We start from the raw sequence: 22793 nt of genomic DNA, 5'->3' as shown, positions 1-22793 counted from the left end.
AGCCCTTTCTTCAACACAGATTAAATCAGTCTGCTAATCACCAGCTGGATGAGTGTGTAATTTGCATAGTATGTAGTACTATTTAAATGTGTTCTTTATTGTCAAGTTCTGTTCTTTTGTGGGAAACTACTCCTGATATCTTTTGACAAATAGGCATAAGTGACTGAAAAGGTTGATTAAGGCCTGAGATGAGGTTGTGTTTTTTTGGGTTTGTTTCTTTGCTTTTGCCTCTTAATGACTTTAAAAGCTTTCCATAATGTAATGGTTTCACTTTGCGACTGCCGATGTCTTCATAAGGATGGAAGATAATTGTGCACATCAGGACTTTGAAACAAATGCAGGTCTGAACTGGGGGCTATGTCCGAGTATCCATTTGGATGTACAACATGCATAATTAAACAGTAGTAATAGCAAATACACTAAAACTTAGTAGCTTTAAACTGAGCACAGTCGTACAACTTTGATATATTCCTGAGGGTGTAACTGGATTTTTTGTTTTTAAGTACTGCTGCCAAAGCATCCATGGATGGTTTCTGCTTCACAGTGCTAGCTTGATGGACTACTGTGCTTCAAGACCTTCGGTTATCATTTTGATTCTCTGGTTATTAAATATGCTGTGTCACTCAGACTAGTATAGAAATTCTTATTCTTTGTATGCTTTTTTTGTTTGCTGTCTTGACTCTCAGGGTTTAAGACCAGCAACAGAAAAAAGCAAGCACATGGCTGATGCTATGCTGCTATGTGAGTGCAAAGGTGTCTTGGACAAAGAAGAATTAAGCTTTTATAAAACAGCAAAAGTAAAACTGTCAAACCTTACACCTGCTCACCCTCAACCCTTCTGCCTCGTAGTAGATTTTGCCAAAATTTCTTAGTTCAGTTCTGAATGCCCACGTCTTCCCTGCCCATTCCATCAGCTTTAATGTTTTGCTCTGCTCTTAGCTGAGCTGTTGAATTGCATTGTGATATTTTCTCCTCCTAGCTCATGCAGTTTGACTCTGTAGCTCCTGCCTTGTTGCACCTTCCAAAGCTCGTTCCTGATCTTGCTTTTACTGACTTCCGAAGAGAATGCTGGGGGAATGAGCATTCTGGTCAGGAAAATCTTCCATTTACCTCATAGCTAAAGACAGGAAGAGGACTCAAAAATAGAACTTCCTTAGCAGCTTCATGTCGCTGCGTGTTGGGAGTAAAGGCAGTGCCAACAGTGCAGCAGGCTCATAGGGCTGCCATCACTTCTGAAGCATGTCAGAAAGCTGAGGCAGTGCTGTTGAGGCAGTACTCGAGTATTTTCCCCGAGTATTTTGACAACCCTCTTGTGCTGTGGGGAGTGTTTGTACAGAAATGTTTGAGCGGCTTCTGAAGTGAGTGTAAAGATCTGTAGTCTGACTGAATTGTGACAGTTTCAGAAGTTTTTTCAGGATGCCTGGAAATACGGTTTGCTCTCCAGATCTGAGTGGGAGCAAGTGCTGGCTGTCAGCTTTCCTTAGGCTTAGGAAGCTTGGTGTATGTTTGGGTGGTGGGCTGGGGGTGTGTGTGCCTTCACACAGGATCAAAAGAAGTCAGATGTGTAGCAGCCAGCAGACCACTTTTAAAGTGGTATTTAAAGTGATGTTTAAAACCTTGAGCATTTTCTTGTCAGGAGTTTAACTTAATTTTTCTCTTCTGTGCTCATGCTGAGTAGTTCCTTGGCATCTGCCTTTTGCTGCACTGCAACTCTGCTAGGTAAAAGCTCAAGTGAGAAACCATGCAGCCCTGGGGCCTGCTGCAAACATATCAAGGAATACTGCCTCCAGGACAGCACAGGATTGCTGGTTCGTTCCCTTACCAACAAGCACGCGGACCAAGCAAAGCCCACAGACCCCAGTGTTTAATGCAAACGTGAATTTTAATGAACAAACTTGGGGTTTTTCCTGGGTGAAGATCTGTTCTGTAATCTTATCTTCACTCACACTTCTGCTCCCGCAGGTGTAGGTGGTTCTGGCCACTTCTTAATCTCCTCTGCTCTTGTAGTGCTCCACGTGTGCCAAGACCCATGCTGTTGGTGCCAGGAAGCATGTAAACATGGCAGCCAGCGCGATGGCCTGCTCCTGCGGGCGGGAGAAGGACCAGAACAATCAGTGGGGTGGCTGCACAGCAGCTGCAATGCCCGTGGGGTCCCCAGGGCAATTGCATGCTGCGGCATCTAATGCAACAGAGTGCACTCAGCTGTGCGCCCTGCCCTTTCCAGGCTGTCAGGTGAAAACTTTTTTGGGGCTGTAGAAGGGAGATTTGGGTAAGCACAGCAGTTTCTACCAACAGCAGACCAAGCTGGCTGCTCTCTAGGTCTGTTTCTATTGCTCTGTATTTCTCGGTCACGATACCTGCTGGGAAGCGTGGCTGTGTCCTTCAGGCGGCTGCGAGACTCGGGCTTGGGCCCACAGAGTTTCCAGAAGCAGCTGTGCCTGACTTTCAAATGACTTTGAGGTGGGAAGAGCAACGCGCAGCAGCCTCTGCCATTTTTGGCACACAAGCACGGCACTTAACCCGTTGTGCTGTCATTTTTATTTCTTATTTGGCTTGAAGAAGAGTCATCAGGCCCGTGAAACACTTCATTGCAGACCTTGGAAATGCAGCTTGGGGGTAAACTCCACAAGCAAAAGCTGGTGGCAAAACCCACCCAGGATTTTTGGCGTAAAGCTCCTTTTTTTTTGAACTCCTTTCACCCAGCCCAGGAGGGTCTCTGCAGCTGGAGCAGCTGGTGGGCAATCATCCCCACTGCCAAAGGAAGGAATGGTGGAGGAACCTGCACAGCTCAGCTCTGCGGGGGCAGCAAACCTTCCCTGCCCAGGAGGACACCTGCTTTGGGGGTGAGTGCCCCTCTGGAAATGGCAGTAAAAATTGGGGGGGGGGGGGGGGGAATGGGGTTTGGGGTTATCCCTGCCCTGTTGGGGTGCCTGGGGCCTTCAAGCAGCCCCATGGAGGGCAATCTGGGCTGTAGGGGACTTAAAAGGCAGGTGGGGTACTGAATGGACAAAATAAAAGGGAAGCAAGAGCTGAGGGGTTAGGGGGTAGGAGGTGTGTGCATGTGCACCTTTCTTCCTCCCTCTCCCCCCACCTCGCTTTAATTCCCAGCAAAAATTTGGGTCTGTATTCCAAGACCCAGGCCGTCCCCAGCTACCTCCCCCCCTCCCACCCGGTTTATTTCCCCCCTCCCCCCTGTAAGCTACTCACCCCAGCAGAAACCGGGTGTTCGGGTGGTTTGGAGGTGACCCCTGCCCGGGGGACCCGTGGTGCCCGCAGCATGGTGGCCAGCAGCCGGGAGCCCCCCTGGAAGCCCCACATGGCGGCAGGCTGAGCGCTGCCCTCCTCGCTGCTGCTCGGACTGCAGCTGCCCGGCCCGTCACTGCCACCCCCCTGCTGCCACCCCTCGGCACTGGGCCCGCTCTCCTGGGAGCGTGGCAGCGGAAAACCTGCGAGCCTCGAGGCTCTCCTCGAGTGCTCGCTGCGTTTTTCCTCCCCCGGGGAGTGTTTGGCCTTCTGCCTGCCCCCCACAAACAGCAGCCCCAGCCATCAAGGGAGGGCATCTCTGCAAAGTCCTGCTAGAGAGCAAACCTTTTATTCTGAACTTTGTTAAATTTGTAAGACCCATAAAAAGCATATGCATTCTTTAAGGTGTTACAGATGCGATGGCCAACCCTTGCTTGGCCTGAACCAGCAATGGCTGCTCGGCTCCTCCGTCTTCCCTTTGTGGCCCAGCGAATGCACAGGCTCCCAGCCAAGCACATACAGGCACCGTACGTGGTATTATGATCTGTCCTGCAAGCCACGGACTGTTGGAGACGCTGACGGATTCGTTGGTGGTGTTTGGTCAGGGTGGGCTGATGTTTGCAGAAGCAACTTCCTACTTGCCTCAACCCGATAGCAGAAGTGGCTGAAAGCCTCGAGCCTGGGTCGCATTCCTGCGATGTGCAGGCACTTGTCAGAGGGACAAGTCAGGCCCCTTTGCTTCAACACGTGCCAGCTTCGTTGAATAACCCAGCTTTGTTCTTCTCTCCCTTAAAAACAGCTACACAGAAAGATTATTGAGATTTGTACGGAATTGGGAATGCTCTCCTGGCAGCTGCTGGGGCTTTGTGGTGTGCAGCAAGCTCCTCTTTGGGGTAAAACTGGGTTTTTATTATTATATTGAGAAGGTCAGAGACTTTCTCCCAGAGCACCAGCTGTCTCAGGAAGGCACAGCTTTTTACCTTACAAGTGGCCCAGTGAGCTGTGTGGACCAGGACAGGCCAAGCACACTTTCGTTGATGAAAGATGACTGAAGAAATTTAAAAGCAGTAAGAGAATTCTCTTACCTCATATCTGCTGCATGCAACTGGCTTTCTGAAGGGTTCCTCTTTGACTCCTGTCTCATGAGAACTTTTTTCCAACTCGCTGACAGTGAGCTGGAAAATCTCCCTATGCGGCAGTCACAAAGCTGTGGAGGTGGTGCAACCTCCAACAGCAAAGATTTCTTCTTTTGAGCAATTTCACAAAAACACTTTCCACGTTGAGATAAGGAAGGAGACTCTTAGTCCTCTGACCTCCAGGAAATCCCCGTTTATATCTCGTGCTTACTCACTTTCCTCCTCCTAATTGTATTAGGAGACATTGCAACACCTGCTTCCATCAATCCTCTCCCGCTCAGCTTTTTAGGGTGCAAAGGAAGGGGGGAGCATTCCTGTACCTTTCTGAAAACCTTGGTGAGAAACCTCTTTTGCTCCTGTAGATCAATCTTCTCATGTGAGACAAATACTCATGTTGAGGAGCATTGCTGGGATGAACATGGAGGACAGCAAGAGTGGCCACAGTTTGACCCTGTCTCCTAAGAAGCTGTAGAACAGCCCATGTTCTTGACTCTTACATCCTTGATATTCGACCTCTCCTTTCCCCTTCCTCCCTGGAAGCTGCTTCAGGACATGTTACCAAGTGTGCCCGTGGAAAACCCCTCAGCCCTGTTTAGCATGATTGGATCCAGAGGTGGGACAAGGAACATTTCATTTATTTCCTTTCCAAGCTTACATGATGCTTTCAGCGTGGTTTCTGGTCGTGTTCCTCCTGCCTCAGTCACTATCACTTCTCTTTGGTGCTGGTTGTGGGAGACTTGAGGCATAAACCTGAAGTGACCTACAGTGGCTTGCTCAGGAAGGTGTGGTGAGGAGCGTTCATCTTCCCCGAACCATGGCGAGCAAAGAGAAGCAATGTCTTTGCTTGCCTAGGAGAGCTTCTGGACTAAGGATTTGCTTCCTTCACACTGATAACAGCTTTGCTTGAGTCAGACATTGGCTTTTCTGTGGATTTGCAGAGAGTAGAACAGATGTGTAGTATTTATCCCATAAATGCTGGATGGTTCAATAAGATAATCCTCTCTGAGCACCAGCCAGAGGCAGTAGGTTGCTACAAGAGTCACAGCATCTGGCCATGCTGCTTTTCACATGTCCACTGATCCCTGAGGAATGGACCTTAGATCTTTTGGCTAAAGGAGGTTTGTCCTTCCAAGGATCATGCGGGCTACAGAGGGTAGCTGTGTAGAGGCTAGGATTTGACCTTAAAGCATTTTGGCATTGATGCTGCCCTACACATTTACCTATATTGCTCACATTTGGTGTAGGGTGGGTTATTTTTACGTTCTCCCATACTCAGTTCGAAGCTTTCCAGCAGCTGTAGCATGGCAGGACTGTGTTTCAGGTGCCAGGCAAGCTGCTAATGCAGTGCTCCCCTGCATCAGGGACACAGGTGGTGCTCGGTTTGGTTGAGCAGGGAGCCTTGACCATGCTCTTACTCACAGGAACATGAAGGCTAACGAAAGCTGAGGTTGCCCTTTGCCTGGGCTGACCTTGGAGACAAGGTGAGGGAAAGGGAGCAGGATCAGACTGAGAGAGGAGACACCGAATGAAGTAAGAGGCGGATCTGGGACCTCCATCTTCCAGTGGGCACTGACAAATGAACTGGAGGCACATCTGGAATCCAGAGAGAAACGTGCACTTAGGTCTACGGTAACTTCCTATTTTTTTCTTTCTTCCCTCCCCTTAATGCCCCCACTTCCTAAGCCTGGGTCAGCAACGCGATGCTTCTGTGCCTTCCTGTGGCTGCCACGTTTGATGGAGAGCATGAGTGTGTCTGCAGAGGAGCAGCCATCTCCCTTTGCTGCAGGACATACGGGATGAATTTGGCCACTGCAGTTGGCGATTGCAACATCTGTTTTTCTGCTCGTGTATAAAGCCGGACTGTGACATGAGATGGTAAGAACATTGCTCTGGAAAGATCTGCAGGGAAATGTGTAGTTGTGGTCTTGGCCATAGAGGATGTCTGTGCAGCACCGTGGCTTCTGGCTGTCTCAAAGCAGTCTCTGCTGGAGACAGACAGCTGCTCCTCCAAAGCAGGGCCTCTGGTGCATCGAGGCCATGGCTTATCTGCATCAGCAAGCTGGAATTGGGGTTTGGGTGCTACATGAGACATGGTTTTACAGGTGTTTCTGTGTTTGGGTGGTGTCAAGATGATGCAGCCTAGCAGGTTGAGCTCAACATGCGGAAGAAAGCATGTTTGACCTTGTAGCAGAAGGTAAGCTGGGCATCTTTGAGGACAGCTCAGTAAACCCTTGTGTTCTGTGTGTGACAGGGTTTTAAAAATGACAGAAGGTATTGGGGTCTGGGAGGAATGGGGATTCATGCTAGAAGTGCCTTCGTGGCACAGCAAATCAGGGTGGGGACTGCTCTGCACCAGAAAAACACGCTGCAGCGCCAGCAGTGGTTCAAAGGACGGAAGCTGGAAAGTTACAAAGCTGAAGTCTGGGTCTCCAAAAGCAGGCAAGTAAAAGGGTCACAATGCAGCTGGGGACAAAGGGCAGTTGTCAGCCACAATTCCTTCTGCAGAGGTCTTTGTGCTGCTTTCTCAATGGAGAGCGATGGTGGCCGTCTGCCAGGGCTGTGCTCATTGCTGAATTCCTTGGACAGCTTTCAGCTGACAAACTTTTTTTTGCCTCAGTCCCTCTTTCCTGGTGCTTGAGGCAGCCCCAGTTCCTGGTGTGCCGGACGGTGAGCTTATCTAGGCAAGTACCTACGTGTCAACCAGATAATTTTTAAGGAAGGGGAAGGGCGGGGGGAGTTATTTCCTTCCTCCCATCTCAGTTGGGCAACTTCCGTCGTCTCCCCTCCACCAGGGCCCCACGGCAGCAGCCTGCGTGGTCAGAGTCCGAGCACAGCCTGACATGAAAGGCAAGGTCAAATCTCCGAACTTCCCACACCTCTTTTTTTTTTTTTTTTTTTTTAACTCCCTCCCTGCAGGCAGGAGGAGTGCTTTTCCTGGTGATTTGATCGTGGACACCGCCTGACGCGAGCCAACTGAGCTGTCCCCAAGCACGGCTGGGCAGCCCGTGGGGACGGCTTTTGGGTACTGCCCAGAGCTGGTGTCCTCCCTCTGCTTGGAGAGCCTGTCTGTGCTCTACTTCTATCATTTTTTATATTAATGCAGTGCCTAATGCTGCGAGGCACCAGGTGCAACTCATTTCTGCAAAGTTCTCTTTATATGTGCATACATGTATGTAAAAATACATACATACATACACATATATATATTTATATAAAAGAAACACGATGTTCCTTCCTCAGCAAGCCAGTAACTGAAGTGAAACTAGAGATGCAAGAGGGAAGTGTGGAGGTACCACGAGGATAAAGACTAAAAGAATATTCAGTAATGTTGTATAATAATGTTGGGAGGAGGAAGAAGAAGAGGAAGGAAGAGGAAGATTGTTGTGTGATGCGATGTATTGGGAGGAAGTGGTGAGATACTAGCATGGAGAGGGAAGTGAAAGGGGAAAAAATGGAGAAGTGATAATAGCAATGAGCACGCAAGATTTGGGTAAGTTAGAGAAGCTGGCTGGGAGATGTCTGCCAAAAAGGAAGCTACACAGGAGGAAATGAGCCTAGGTGGAGCTGACACACCTGAGGCACTGGGATGGAGGAAAACTGTGGCTTGGAGGTGCTGGTGGTGACCAGAGGGGAAAATAAAGGAAACAGAGACCCTAGGAATATAGCGAGGCTGGAAGCAGATGAGCAGGAAGGTTGTGCAAAGACGGGCCATTTGCAGCCACCATTTTCAGCTGACATCTCCCCCCAACCATGCTCGGCCTTACACCAACTTTGTGTTGGGATTGCTCCATCCAGCCCTTTCCTCTGACTTTTACTTTTTTTATTTTTGTTCTGCAGCTTGGACTGGTAAAAATGACTGACGGCAAGGAGGACCCTGCTGTGTTCACCACCACTTGTTTGCCCTCAGACCAGCGCCTTCTTGCTACGGTGACCAACGCGTACCTTGGCACCCGTGTGTACCGGGACATCCTCCATGTCAACGGGGTGTACAACGGCGCGGTGGGCGACACGCACCGTGCTGACGTCCCCAGCCCCCTCAATGTGAGAATGACTGTGCCTGGTGCAGACAGCCTGGCTGAGACCTTCACCCTGAACGCCCGGACAGGTAAAGAGCAAAGCACACAGAAGGTGTCCCTGTCCTGCAACTTTCCTACCTGCAGCATGTGCGCCCTTTGCTCTTCCTCTCCAACTGCTGGCCACCCTCTGCTAGAAGTTAAGCCTCCTTGCCTCTTCCAGGAGCTCACATCTTTCCTCTCCCTGCTCTCCACTCACCCGTGGGGTTGACTCAGTGTGTACCAATTAGGTCTGTGAAGGATGTCAGCTCCACCCCAGCAGTGGAATTCATTGCTCTAGGTGCAGTCAGTGCTGGAGTTTCCGTGCAGGACAGATACGTAGTTTTGTTGGCAAAGGAGATTTGATCCATCAATTCAAATGTTTATAAAGAGATGAAATGAATCGTACCCCGGATTACATTGACTGTCATAGGTGTCTAACTGTTTGGTTCAGGTGCAGGCATTTATTTTGGAGGCAGCTTAGCTAATGATTATAAAGTGAACCCCACAACGTGTTTTTAAAGGAGCCAGAAATGGATATGGCATTGTTTGCTCTTGCCTTTGGACAGCAGCCAGCTCTGACCTTGATGTCATGCACTGGAATGTATAGTTGGAAGAAAGGTGAGGAGGGTTTTTTTGCTGATCCCTCTGTGAGTGCTCATTTTGCAGATTTCAGGATTTAGCTTTACAGAGTACTAAATTCATTTATTTTCAGAAGCAAATTTCTTAGTAGTGGTACGTATTGAATGAAACGGACACTTTCATTCATGCATGGAAGACATGCAGAAGACTTTCCCACATTACTCTTATGAAGTTGCTCTGGAATAAGTGGAGAATAAAAGCAGGTGATTTTCAGATTATATCTCAACCCCTGCTGGAGCCAGGCTCAGTAAAGACTGTTTAATGGTGAAACCTTGTTTAAAAAAAATAAATTATAAATCTATTCCTCACCAGCTTGGTCAGATTTAGTGTGTTAACAGTGTTGTCCAGTCAAAATCTATGTTCTGGCCTGGATCTGGGGAAAACTGTTCCTTTGCCAATAGGGACCAGTAAATAAGGTAGAAATGGTAGTCTGGGGCAGAACATCAGGACCTGGTGGCTAAAAAGGCTGACTCTTGCACTTGCAGGAACCTTCAGCCACGTGCTTCAGTCAACCGATTATACAGCCACCCATCAAATCTACGCTCACCATTCCCTTGTTCACCTGATGGCCTTCAGCATCACCATCCGGCGGTCAGCTCACACCGGCCAACCCATCACAGTGCAGCTCCAGACTCCTTTTGTGCCAAAGAGCCAGGACTTGGACCTGCACCAAGGACCGGACTTCCAGGGAGCACAGTGAGTTTGCATCACAGGCAGGAGCCTGGCCTGGAACAAATCCTTCACAGACTGTAGCACGTTGCCTTGTTCCCAGATAGGAAACTGAAAAAATAAGGCTAGAGCTAGACTGAGATTGTAAGTATTGTTGAGGTTTGTGCAAATTTACTTCTTCCTGACAGGAACAAGAAGTGTATATATATACATACATACATATACAAATATACACGCATGCATATATCTATTTATTATATATAAAATATATAGAAACACTTTTATTAGCTGCAATGCCAAAATTATTATCTATGCTGACACACAAGAGCATCAGAGGCCACAGGGACTATATGTGATTACAAAGAAATGAGTTTGGGGAAAATTGTGAGCTTGGAGGAGATAACCTCTAAAAATGGCTTTGTGGGGCTGGGGATCCAGTGAGAATTGTGATGGATCTCAGTCTTCTACAGTTTGGAATTGAGACTGCCGCTGAGCTGAAGTATGGGGACAAGGGAGCTTCTTTCATAGGTGGGAACAGGGGAAAAATTCAGCTGATGGTTCACCCTGCATGGGTAGATTTGCACTTCTGCTCTGCTCTTACTTTTCCCTTCCTTTTTGCCATCCCTTGCAGCTATGTCTATGGGACGACGCTGGTTCCTGAGGTAGAGGGGGGACCCCAGCCTACTGTTCACATGCTCTGGACTCCTGTGCCACAAGACCTGACTTTGTGCGGGGAGGAGCAGGAGCGATCCTGGGAGTTCCTGACAGCTGTGGCTGAAAGCGAAGAGGAGGTGAAGAGGAGCTACAGCGAGGGGCTGGCCCTCATTGCCTCTGGCTCCCTGCATTCCTCCCACATCCATGCCTGGGATGCCCTGTGGCAAGGGTGCTGCATCGACCTGGATGGCCCTCTGCCTCTAAGACAGGCCCTCTACGGGTGTCTGTATTACCTGCTGAGTGCCATCCCTCCCCGGGACAACCCGGGTTTCCTATTCCACGGCATCAGCCCTGGTGGCTTGTCCAATGGCACCCAGGGTGAGGACTACTGGGGGCACGTCTTCTGGGACCAGGTGGGTTAAAGCTGTGCTGTCGGTTCACCTCGGTGCTTTGAGCAGCAACTGGGATAGAGAAAACTCTGTGTGAGGTTGTTCACCTCCTTGCTGATGGTAGGGGTGTCTTGGCACCAGCCTCTTGTAGAAGAGCATCCTGCTTCTCCTTAGCTAACAGCTAGTGAGGCTCAGCTCCATCCTAGGTATTACTCACGTTAGTTATTTCCTCTAACTCAAAAGTTAATTGCCTAAAGCCAAGCTAGAAGGCTGGTGTTGGTGTATAGGCAGTGGGGGTGAGAGGCCAAGAGGGATCCCACGGCAGGGCAGCTCTCTTCCCCATGCTAAGATAGGTCGCTCACCCAGGGGAGGCCAAAGCAAAGGGAACTTCAGTGTCTAGTTTAAAGCAAGGCCACTAGCATACGGGAAACAAGTTGAAACCAGCCTGAAATCCTCCCAGCTTTGGTGACATCAGCAAACCCTATTGTGCTTGAGGTAACTATTGAAAAAACAAGTGTTTTCTATGTTTTCAGCTTTTTGGCATGGGTTTGGTGTGTACTCAGCAATCCAGTCCATCTGGGCAGCTTTGCCCTGACCAGAGGCTCAGAGCTGCCCTTGGAGATAGCTGCACCAAATGAGCACGCAGCTCTGCAGTTGAATATTTAAAGCATAACATGAGTGAGAAACACGGCTAGATGGTGCTGAGTCCCCTGTGCTGCACCCAGCCTGGTCTTTCAAATGGGCAAAGGCTTTTTAGTCCTGTGGGCCTTATTTTTGACTCACACCAGAGCCCTTGGCTTTTTGGAGGACTCCTACCTCCCCTCCTTTGCATGCTGACGGTCCCGCCGAGATAATCCTAGCAAGATACCATGGGGGTGGCTAGCAGAGGATAGGAGGTTTGGGTGCCTAGATGCACTTGTGAGGGCAGAAACAGACCTTTGAGGGTTTATCCCTTTTAGTGAGCCAATGTGACAGCACCTTTAAGCAGCAGCAAAGCCATGGTCAGAGCATTCAGGACTGGGGTTGGACTTGAACTGGTGGGAGCAGTTGGGTGCCCAGCCAGCCAATTTCACCACCTTGCTTTGCTCGATGTTTTCAGGACACCTGGGTGTTCCCAAACATCCTGCTGTTTTACCCTGAGGCTGCCCGAGCCATTCTGGAGTACCGAATTCGCATGCTGGAAGGAGCCTTACGCAACGCAGAGGAGCAAGGCTACAAGGTGGGGACAGGGCTGTTGGTCTGGGGACAGTGCAGCCCAGCCAGCATCACCCAGCAGCACCGTTAGACTTTCTTCCTCCTCTGTGGCTCTATCTTTAGCCAGAGGCTGTGAGCTGGGCTTTACCTGCAGGCTGTAAACAGGGAAGAGTGTCAGGAGAGGTTGTGTTTAGCTGCTCCATGGGTGTCTTCTCCCAGCAGGGTGCAAAGTTCCCATGGGAGAGTGCAGCCACTGGCCAGGAGGTCTGTCCTGAGGACATCTATGGAGCCCAAGAAATTCACATCACTGGGGATGTTTTGATGGCCTTTGAGCAGTATTATTATACCACGCAGGTAAAGCGAGCGTCTGCCACACAGAGGGCCTGGTGGTAAGGCCTGTAGGGCATCTGATGACTGTCACTGTCTCTTCTCAGAGACACTCTGCAGTTATCTGCTCCTGTCGGAACTGCCAGTAGCATCCTGGGATCCTTTCTTCATCTCCTCCTCCCATTCTTGATCCTGCATGGGTGGCTCGGCATCCTATTGACTCAATTCAGGCCAGTCTTCTGCCTTTTTCTTATAACTCCTTTCCTTCTGCTGAATCTAGGCCTGTCTGAATTTCCCTCATGCTTCCCTGTTTTTCCCTCATCCCTGTTTTTCTCTGGCTTTGGCTCCTTCCAGGACCAGAAGCTGTTCAGGGAGGATGGAGGATGGAAGCTGGTGGGGGCTGGGGCTCAGTACTGGTGCAGCAGGATGGTGTGGAGCGAGGAGGAGCAATGCTACCACATCAGAGGTACTTCTGCAAGTGCCAGGCCTGTTCGTGGGGAAGGGCTTTGCAAAGAGAGGCTCAGAGCCCCTCCAGCCAGACCTGGGTGGGAATGCGTGGGTTCTGTAACCTCCTGCCCTGTTATCCACATCTATATCCATGTGGCAAGATGCCCAGATTTTTCAGTGCCACAAGACCAATTGTTTTTCTCTCAGCCCCTTGCTGCTCACAGGACACCCCTCAATGTCCCCTTCCATGGCAGTATAAATTGATGCGACAAGACTGGGTGCTGTTTGAGGTCTGATGGTATGACTGGCGACACTTGGGAAAATAGGGTACGAGGGCTTTAGAGAGGAGGGAGAGAGGTTCAGCAGGGGACAGGGTTGTTCCTCTGCGTGATGGAAGTGAACCTGGGAACACTGTCGCTTTAGGAGACAGCAGGGAAACGCTTGTGAATTGTCCCAAAGGAACTGGGGAAGGACTCCTCTAAAAAGGTGATGTGGCAGATGGCCCAGCTGAAGTGCCTCTACACCAGTGCATTCAGCATGGTAAACAAGTGGGAGGAGTTGGAAACCACAGGGAAATTAGAAAACCATGACTTAATTGCTGTCATGGAAATGTGGTGGGATGGATCACGTAACAGGAACACTGGAAAAGAGGCTTACAAGAAGGGCTTCAGAAGGGATGGAGGGCAGCACTCCTACACCTCCTTCCCTGCTTATGTTAAGTATTCAGGTTGGATTTCAGGAAAAGGTTTTTCACCAAGAGGGTGGTGAGGCACTGGGACAGGCTCCCCAGGGGAGTGGCTCATGGCACCGAGCCTGCCAGAGTTCAAGAATGTCCTGGTTTCAGTTAGAATTAATTTTCTTCCTAGTAGCTGGTGGAACGCTGTGTTTTGGCTTAGGATGAGAAGAGTGCTGATAACACCCCGATGCTTTAATTGTTGCAGAGCAGTGCTTATACTAAGCCAAGGACATCTCAGCCTTTTGGAAAATGCTTTCAGACACATGAGTTGGACTCGATGATCCTGGTGGGTCCCTTCCAATTCGGATATTCTATGATTCTATAAGAAATGTCTCAACAGTGAAAAGCTGCCTCTGAGAGACAGCCACAGACAGGTTGAGAGTTTGTGGATAAAAGTTAAGGACTGGACCAATAAAGGACACCTCATGGCTGGGGTTTACTACAGGCTGCCTGATCAAGGGGAGCCCGTGGACGTGGCCTTCAGCTACAAGCAGCATTGTGCTTGCAGGTATTCATGGTGGGGGTATTTCAGCTACCCAGATATCTGCTGGGAAAGCTGCACAGCAGGCTGTAAGAAATCCAGGAGACTCCTGGAGTGCATTGAGGATAACTTCCCGGTCCAGGTGTTAGAAAAGCCAACCAGAGGAGAGGCATTACTGGACCCAGTGCTCGCCAGTGCTGATAAACTCATTAGGGGTGAAGATTGGAGGCAGTCTGGGCTGCAGGAACCACACCCTGCTTGAGTTCGTGATCTTGAGGGAATATGGGCCTGGCAGAAAGCAAAGTCAGGACCCTGAACTTTAGAAAAGGGAAATTACAACTATTTAAAGACCTAGTAGATGAGATCCCTGGAACACTGCTCTTAGGAACAGAGGAGCTGATCGGAGCTGGCAGCTCTTTCAGGATGTTTTCCTTTGAGTGCAAGAGCTCTCTACCCCCACGTGTAAGAAATCAAGCGGGGAAGGCAGGAAACCAGCATGGCTGAGCAAGGGCCTGCTGGTCAAACTGGGGCGTGAGAAGGAAATAAGGCAGTGGCAGCAGGGACATGTGGCCTGAGGAGAGTACAGGGATGCTGTTTGGATGTGTGGGGACGGGATGTGGAAAGCCAAGGCACAAATGGAACTGAGATTGGCAAGAGATGTAAAAAATAACAAGAAGGGGTTCTATAGGTATGCTGGACAGAAAAGAGAGGCCAAGGAGAGTGCCCCCCTTCTGATAAATGAGAAGGGAGAACTGATAACGACAGACATGGAGAAGGCTGAGGGACTCAGCTTCTTTGCCTTAATTTTCACTGCCAGTCAGGCTTCCCACATCTCTTGAGTTGCTGAACGCCTAGACAGAGGTTGGGGGAGCTGTAAGTGAAGAACACAGGTTGGAGACCACCTGACGGAACTGAACAGGTACAAGTCTATGGGGCCCGATGCCATGCATCCCGGGTCATGAAGGAATTGGCTGATGGAGTTGCCAAGCCTCTCTCCATCATACCTGAAAAGCCCTGACAGTCAGGTGAAACCCCTAGTGACTGGAAGAAGAGAAACATCACTCTCATTTTTAAAAGGGTAGAAAGGAGGGCCTGGGGAGCTACAGACCACTGAGCCTCGCCTCTGTGCCTGGGGAGATCATGGAACAAATGCTCCTGGAGGCCTTCTACAATGCAGTGACTGCATCAGTTGATAAGGACAGTCTGGCTGATGTCATGTACCTGGAGTTCTGTAAGGCCTTTGACACAATCCCACATGACGTCTTGATCTCCAGATTGGAGAGAGGTTGGTTTGAAGGGCAGACCATTCAGTGGATAAGGATGGATAAGGAATTGATGGGATGGCTGCACCCAGAGAGTGGTGGTCAATGGCTCCATGTCCAGGTGGAGGCTGGTGACAAGTGGTGTCCCTCAGAGGTCTGTTTTGGGACCAGTAATGTTTAATATCTTTATCAGTGGGATTGAGTGCACCCTCAGCAAATTTGCAGATGACGCCAAGCTGAGTGGTGCAGTCAACACACCAGAAGGAAGGGACACCATCCAAAGGGACCTGGACAAGCTTGAAAAGAGGGCCCATAACAACGTAATGAGGTTCAACAAGTCCAAGTGCAAGGTGCTGCACCTGGGTCGGGGCAATCCCAGACAGGAGCACAGGCTGGGAGAAAAACTCACTGAGAGCAGCCCTGCAGAGAAGGACCTGGGGGTGCTGGTGGACAAAAAGCTCAGCAGGACCCAGCAGTGTGTGCCTGCAGCCCAGGCGGCCACCTGCATCCTGGGCTGCATCACCTGAGGGGTGGCAGCAGGGCAGCGAGGGGATTGTCCTCCTCTGCTCTGGCCACAAAGATGCTCGGAGGGCTGGAGCACCTCTCCTATGGAGAGAGGCTGAGAGAGCTGGGGATCTTCAGCCTGGACAAGAGAGGACTCGGGTGACCTCATTGCAGCTTTTCAATACTTACAGGAAGCTTATTTAAAAAAAAAAAAAAAAAAAAAAAGGAATGCAAACCCTTCCAACCTGAGCCATTCTATGACTTGGCAACCCAGGCAAACTTTTTTTTTTTTTTTTATGAGACCTGAGTTTAAATCTGACAGTAGCCTGCAGGAGTTCATTCGTTGAAGGTCTCCTGGTGTTGTTGGTGCCAACTAAGTACAACCACTGAGATGTCTGGCAGGACAAAGGGTGTCTCCACAGGCAGCAATCCTGCTGAAGCATTTTATCTTGAGTGAGCACACATCACCAGTGACTTGAGGAAGATCTAGTAGAGATGCGGAGCTGTTTGTTGGCAGAGGGTGTGGAGGAGATGGCTGGATTAGTGCGAAAAGATCTCAATGCAGTTGGGGTGATCAGAACTAGAAAAGCCCTTGGAGTTGCTGCAGGTTAGCTTGTGATCAATAGATCCTTTGTATTAAACCCCAATGTCCCCAAAGTTGTCCCAGAAGGAGGCACTTGAAATACCTATTTTCACTTTTTCTTTGGAAAGTGGACATCAGCAAGGGAAGGAGTTGAGCTTGTAACTAGGGAAATATATCCAGTTAAGGACTTGAAGGTCACCTTGCCTACGAGTCTCGGCTCTGAAGTAAGGGAAATGCCCTCAGGCATCAGACTCTCAAGGAAATGCTACCTTGAGAGTCTGCACTCTCTCAGCTAAATCACATAATATTCCATGTTGGAACGAAGCCACAAGGATCATCAAAGCTAACTGATAAAGCTGTAAGAGAGGGTGTTTCTTCTTTACAGCAAACGCAAACACCACTTACATTCCCCTATACTGAGCACTGCACTGAGATCACTTCCAGAAACAGGGAGGCAACACCTACTGTCAGGAAATATCAGGACTCCAAGCATGCAATAATGCAGGTACAATTCAAGACAGGTGTTTTCAGTAGTTATTAATGATTATCATAGTGAGAATGCTCAGGCACATCTCTTCCTCCATGCTCTCTGCCCAGTCGTTGCAGAGGCCCCACTTATATGCTGTTTCAAGGACATAAGGAAAATCATTGTAATGTTAAAAAGGCAGAAATACATTCTTGGGAAGAATGGATGTTGGACAATCATCTGTTAATGAAACCAAGTTCACATTTCTGGGAGGGATGGACTCCTTAGGGTCTATAGGAGGAGCACATCCAGTATTAGCTTAGTAGTGGGAGATAGAAACGATCAGGACTACTAACTTTTGGTTGAAAGGAGTGTTCCTTTCATTAGGATAAACTTCTTAGACCTCTCAAATCTTAAGGATTAATAATTTTTCCACCACGCTAGTCATGTGAGCAGGCATCAGTGCAATGGAGGGGTTCCCTTTCTTGTGCCAGCTCCCTGAGGAGGGGCACAGAGCCATGGCAAACCTTGGGTGTACTGCAGTGTGAAGTGTCCCCTTTCTCTCCCTCCAGGTGTCATGCCCCCAGACGAATATCACTACCAGGTTGATAACTCTGCTTACACCAATGCCTTGGCCCAGCGGAGGTAACACGCATGCTTTGGTTAAGGCACTGGGCCAATTTTCTTCTCTTCTGGCTAGCTGTTTGGCAGGGGTAGGAGACAGCAAGTCTCCCACATGGTGCACTCCTTTCCTCTCTTTGCATACCTCTGTCTGAGCTGGTCTCCTTGGCCTTTGTTTGCAGTCGGTGGAAGGAGGTAGATGTTCGCCTGGCAGTTCACCTGACCCTTCAGGTATCTGCATTAGGCAGAGGCATTTCACACGTTTTTCATTTCATCTCCCTGCATTGTGTGGGATGTTTAGACCATTAGCCAGCTGGAAATATATGTAGGTAGACATGGAGTCCCAGCTCCAGCAATGAAAGCTGTTACCCCGAGCTTAGACTTTGACCCATATTCTTTCTAAGCACCTGCTTCTTTGGCGGTGAGTTATGGCTCAATTAGTTTTTTGTGTTTCTCCCTCCCTTCTCTTTCCCTCTCTAAGGGGTCACAGGCACTTGTGCCTGATATAAAACATTGCTCCTCGCTCCTTTTCAGCTTACGTTTTGCAGCTGATATTGCTCAAGACCTCTTGATCCCTGTGCCAGAGGAGTGGGTGGAATGTGCCAACAAAATCAAAGTGCCCTTTGATATGGAGAAGAAATATCATCCTGAGTACGATGGTTACAGCCCAGGTGAGCGGAGGGGCAGCAAGCAGACCTTTGAATTGGTAGGTGCTCTTTCTTTTGAAGCACACGAGAGGCAGGGACAGTGCCTGAATGGTTGGCTGAAGCAAAACCTTCTAGCTTTTGCTCTCTCAGTGCAGCATTTGGGTTGCCAGTGTGGGGATCCTGATCTGTAGATGTTTTTTTCCTGCTTCTTGGTGGATCATTTTTCATTATTGTGGTCATACAAGTAAGAATTTTAGGTATGCAGAGGGTAGAAAGAGGCCTTGAGAGCATGGGCTACTGGGCTGCAGATGACATGGTGGCTATGAACTTATATGCTGGTAGCTAGGTCTATCCTTCCAAGGTCAAGTGCGATGTATTGCCATTCCAGCAACCTCTGGCAGTGAAAGTTCATGTGGAAGTGAACATTCAATTTAATGCCCCCTTTGTACATTTTACTTGCCTTTAGCAAGGCAGCGATGACTTGTCCTCCTTGCAGTTCCACAACATTTCCAACATGATGTGGTTTTTGTTGTTTTAAGTTTATGATTCTGTATTCCAGATTCATTCCCTTTAGTAAATAGACAATCAATTATTCCTGGCTGGCATATGTGGTCTGACTGATTCTTGGCTCCTTTTCCCAGATGAGCCTGTGAAACAAGCTGATGTTGTCTTGCTTGGATTCCCTCTGATGCACTCCATGAGCCCTGAGGTCCGGAGGAATGATCTGGAGATGTATGAACCTGTCACCGACGTGAATGGGCCAGCCATGACCTGGGTAAGGAGAGGGGCAAAGTCTGAGGTGGCCTTCATCCACAAGGTGGTAATTTCTGTCTGAGTTAGTCAATGCCAGCCCATATCAATGGGCATAAACCTACTTTAAGTGATAAGAGAACGCGGACGGTTATCTTGGAGCTAGAAATATGTTCAAAAGGGATCTACACTGAAGACTGCTAGTTGTGGTGTAACTCTGGAGGCTTTGCAGCGTAGTCACCCCTGAGGGAGATAGCAGCCAGCAAAAGGACAGTTCTCCCTCCTGCAGAGCATGTTTGCGGTGGGCTGGCTGGAGCTGAAGGAGATGCAGAGAGCACAGAGCCAACTGAACAAGTGTTTCAGCAACATCACGGAGCCCTTCAAGGTCAGCTGTGTGGAGTGTTGTTGCTGCTTCCATGTGACAAATGTCTCTTGCTTCTATCTTGCATGTTCCCAAGTAGGTCCCATCTATGTTGTGTGTGCTTGCAGTCACTAGATGATTATCATATTGAGCTGGGTGGCTGCACACTCAGTCTCCTTTCTGCATGTTTCCAAAGAACAGCAAGAAGGTGTTTGCTTCCTACCAAGCAATACAAAGCCAGGGGTCAGTATCCTGCTCATCCCAGGCTTCCTTCTTCCTTTAAGGGGTGGGAAAGGGAATGGAGGTGGCGGTATTTTAAAGGCCTACTTCATGCTGGGATGGGCAACAGCATAGGACTGTTGCAATACCCCTAATATGTGGCTGTGATGGTAAGCATATTCAAGCACACATAACTGTATGAAGGGTCCCAGTGAAACCACTGACTTTTTTTCTCCTCCTCCCCCTCATACTGGAGTAGATCTGGGTGGAGAATTCAGACGGATCTGGAGCTGTGAACTTCTTGACAGGGATGGGTGGATTCTTGCAAGCTGTCCTCTTTGGTTACACAGGGTTCAGGTGAGACCTACGTTATGTCTTGTCTAATTTCTAACCAACAAGTGACTTGAAATGTTAGCGTTTAGCTGGAGCAACTTGTTGCTTGTGAAAAAGAAAAGAACTTGAAGCATCTAGCAAATTCCAGAACATCTGCCAGTGGCTCCTGGCAGGTAGTGGTTAACGATCCTTCATGACCTGTGGTCACTGGGGACAGTTGGTCACCGCTGGAGAACAAAGCAGATTTCTCAGAAATGACGAGCTTTGATCCATTTCTCCTCCAGCTATGTCAGTGTTTAAATCCATTGGCTTCAAAAGGAGTCAAGACTTAACCTCCTTTTTGCTGGAAGAAGGAGATAAAAGTAATCTTGAGCAAAACAGCTATTTAACAAAGCTGTTTTCTCCCTTCCCTGTTTTTCTGCTGAGTAGAAAGGGAGTCTCAAGCAGGCAGAAATTCTTCTTTCCATTTCTTTTGCACCTTTTTTGCTTGTTTGTTTTGCTAGATTTTTTTTTGCACAGGCCACGGTGGATATCACTATGGTGAGAGATGGTGACGCTGCTGAAATGGCAAGGGACTGGGAAATGTATTTGCTCTTTTCATGTCAAAAGACTAAAAATAGCATATGTAACACGGGAAATCTCCTGCTGAGTCCCAGAAACTGTGTGGAAAAGGATGCTAGTGCAAAGGGTCATAGATGGCCTGGCTAACAGCCGCCTTGCCAGTGAGAGATGCCACACACACAGGTGTAAGTCCTTCTGCATCCCCTCTGAAGTAATCTGACATCCACACATAGGACTGCAACTTTGCACATAGGACTGCAACTTTGTGGAGGAAAAGTGGTCAGCTGGAATTGCCACAGCATTAAGATACCTTAGAAAACACACTAAGCTCTTCATATAATTTCAAGCCTGCCTCTCACATCTGAAGCAGCTTGGTGGTTTCAACCCTGAAGCAGCAGTCCCTGGAGTGTATTCTTAGAGTTTAATTGAGGATGGATCACACTGGCAAGTCTTTTGATTGCCAGCAAGGCCTTCTAGCACTGTGTTTTTACTCTGTGTGTGTGTGGCCAGAATCTGCTGAGAAATCCACCAGACTCTTGGTGGAGCTGGGTGTGAGCTACTATATTCCTCTCTGAAAACCTTAATCTCAGCTTTTGCGAAGCTTCAAGGTCTTCCGATGCAGTGTGTGTGTCAGATTTGGGCCCCTCTTCCAATAGGCTCAACCCACAGACTTTGGGGCTCGAGCCAAATTTCCAAAAATGTCACGATGACATTGATGTAGTCCTTGAGACCATACTCCTGCCTTGCCTATTGTAAGCCACGGCTGGCTGGCACGTTGCTCTGCTGCTGAGTACCTCCGTGGAGGCAGCGCTGTGAGCGGGGCAGCACAGGCCCAGGCTGTGAGCCCCATTTAATTTCAGGCTGAGGACTGGTGGCATGTGTGTCTGGTATAACAGCTTGGGAGAAGTGTGCTGTTTCTGCTCTTGGGCCTCTCTCAAGTCCTCTCAGTAGACTCAAGTAGAGTCAAGAGTCCTCACAAGTCAATATTTCAGTAAGAGATTTATTTAGTGACTGTTAATTTTTTATTTTTTGGTCCAAAACCAAACACAAAAATGGGCTCTGCTTGACTTTGGATAAGGCTTTGGAGAAAGGGTTTGAGCTGCTGGACTGATTTTTGTCTTTCTGTGAAAGAGCACATATGGGGCTTTGAGTTTATTCTGAGTTATTTTGGCAGTTTATTATCTGTATACAACTCTGCTGCCCACTGCTTGTTCCTGTGCCCAGTTCTCCTCCCCATCCCGGAGCAGGACATTTCTGAAGTTTTGCCAGCATAGCTGCTGATAAAGTCACCCCCTGAGCTGGAGTGGGAAACTGAGAGGGGAAAAAGTATAATCCTGCTGTGTTTTTGTTTGTTTATTTTAAAATCCAACCTATGAATCCTAAGCTGAGGAACTGGAAGAGGGACAGAAACACCAGAGGGTGCTGGGCTGTGAAATCACAGCCCCAGTAGCTTTTCACCAGATGCTTTGTTGCTGTGTTTGGGATTTGCCTAGAGAGCCTTGGGATGCACCTAGGAGTCTTTCTGCCTGAAAATGCATGGAGTAAGAGGAGGGGCCACTAGGATACATGAGGGGGTGCTGTTTTGACTGACTTGCTCCTGCCTTTCTAGGATCACAAAGACCAGCCTTCTCTTCAACCCCTCGTGTCCTGATGACGTCCACAAGTTGAAAGTTACCGGTGTCTCCTACTTGGGGAACAAACTGAAGTTTACCATCACCAAGGAAGAGATGAGGATTGAAGTGTCTGAATCTCCCCTTGACCCTCCTGCACTGCCTCTGGAGGCAGTGCTGGAGGAGTCAGGGCAGCGGTTTCCCCTGGGTAAAGGTACGGTCATGACCCTTGGTGACTATGCGTGCTGGCCTTGCAGTTGTCCAACAGCACTTCCTGCTCTCTAGCTCTTCAGGAAGTCATTGCTTGGGCAACTTTCCTATAAATGAAGAAAATGTGTGGAGGAACTGTTCCCGTGCTTCATGCATGTTGTTTTTTGTTGCAGGGCACAGCATCTCCTTCCCCACGGTGGCTGGATGGATTCAGAGGTCACCCACCAAGGCGCATTAAAGCCTGGCTGATCTGGGTTTTGCGTGATGGGAACTAAAATCCTGAAGTGCAGATGTCAGAGGAAGAAGGATGAGGCATCCTTGTGGTGTTCTGGCCTGTGCCGTAAAACTTTTGCCCCTGTGGGACTGTGTATGCTTTGTTTTTTTGGGCCCGGGGAAGGTGCGTGGAGCACTCACCTGGGCTGGCAGCAGCTCTTTGAGTGAAACTGAGCATCCTTGTCCACAGTGGGGGGGACTGAGCTGTGTGTCCCCACTTCACAGGCTGTCCCCATCTCTCACTTAGTAGAGGGGACAACACCAAGCCTAAAACCCATGTCCTTTGCACGAGGAGAGACCGGTGGAATGTGTGAGCTCAGTTTGAAATACATTCCCTGAGTGGCCTGTGGATGCTAAACCCTGAGAAAGCAGCAGGTGCTCTTCCTGCTGTGCTTCTCAAAGGGTTTTGCAGGCCTAGCCATG

General features: G+C 49.0%; 1 protein-coding gene and 1 long non-coding RNA gene across 15 annotated transcripts; one reads left to right on the top strand and one right to left on the bottom strand.

Annotated features, from left to right (window-relative positions):
* Nucleotides 1–1863: 1863 nt before the first annotated feature.
* On the bottom strand, nt 1864–8548 carry LOC137857373 (uncharacterized). 2 transcript variants are annotated; one of them, XR_011097069.1, is made up of 3 exons: nt 8534–8548; nt 3208–5972; nt 1864–2084 (listed from the first exon to the last, which is right to left on the bottom strand). It is a non-coding gene; the product is annotated as an uncharacterized lncRNA (long non-coding RNA). The 2 variants fall into 2 exon arrangements; XR_011097068.1 differs by lacking the exon at nt 8534–8548 and having other exon boundaries at nt 3208–6069.
* PGGHG (protein-glucosylgalactosylhydroxylysine glucosidase) lies at nt 2361–22457 on the top strand. Of its 13 annotated transcripts, none has more exons than XM_068683710.1 (16): nt 6121–6254; nt 6997–7060; nt 8217–8484; nt 9559–9769; nt 10374–10809; nt 11885–12004; nt 12199–12333; nt 12661–12772; nt 17358–17430; nt 17941–18077; nt 18695–18828; nt 19093–19188; nt 19643–19740; nt 20236–20256; nt 21887–22101; nt 22271–22457. In XM_068683710.1, exons 3-16 carry the CDS (start codon nt 8232–8234, stop codon nt 22333–22335), a joined length of 2106 nt encoding a protein of 701 aa, XP_068539811.1. In that variant the 5' UTR covers nt 6121–6254; nt 6997–7060; nt 8217–8231; the 3' UTR covers nt 22336–22457. The 13 variants fall into 13 exon arrangements, with proteins under 13 accessions (XP_068539802.1, XP_068539807.1, XP_068539803.1 ...); XM_068683712.1 differs by lacking the exon at nt 6121–6254 and adding an exon at nt 6436–6573; XM_068683701.1 differs by lacking the exons at nt 6121–6254; nt 6997–7060 and adding an exon at nt 2361–2843.
* Nucleotides 22458–22793: the final 336 nt, after the last annotated feature.

Source organism: Anas acuta, chromosome 5 (genome assembly GCF_963932015.1).
Source record: "Anas acuta chromosome 5, bAnaAcu1.1, whole genome shotgun sequence".
Lineage (NCBI taxonomy): Eukaryota > Metazoa > Chordata > Aves > Anseriformes > Anatidae > Anas > Anas acuta.
The sequence above is the reverse complement of the archived record's forward strand: the minus strand, read 5'-3'. Positions and strand labels throughout refer to the sequence as shown.

Bases quoted from the DNA above. Each gene is read 5' to 3' on its own strand.
- PGGHG (XM_068683701.1), top strand. From the start codon at position 2,604: ATGCAGCTTGGGGGTAAACTCCACAAGCAAAAGCTGGTGGCAAAACCC. The intron at 9,770-10,373 runs GTGAGTTTGCAT...CATCCCTTGCAG, and splicing joins CCGGACTTCCAGGGAGCACA to CTATGTCTATGGGACGACGC. The intron at 19,741-20,235 runs GTGAGACCTACG...TTTTTTGCACAG, and splicing joins TTTGGTTACACAGGGTTCAG to GCCACGGTGGATATCACTAT.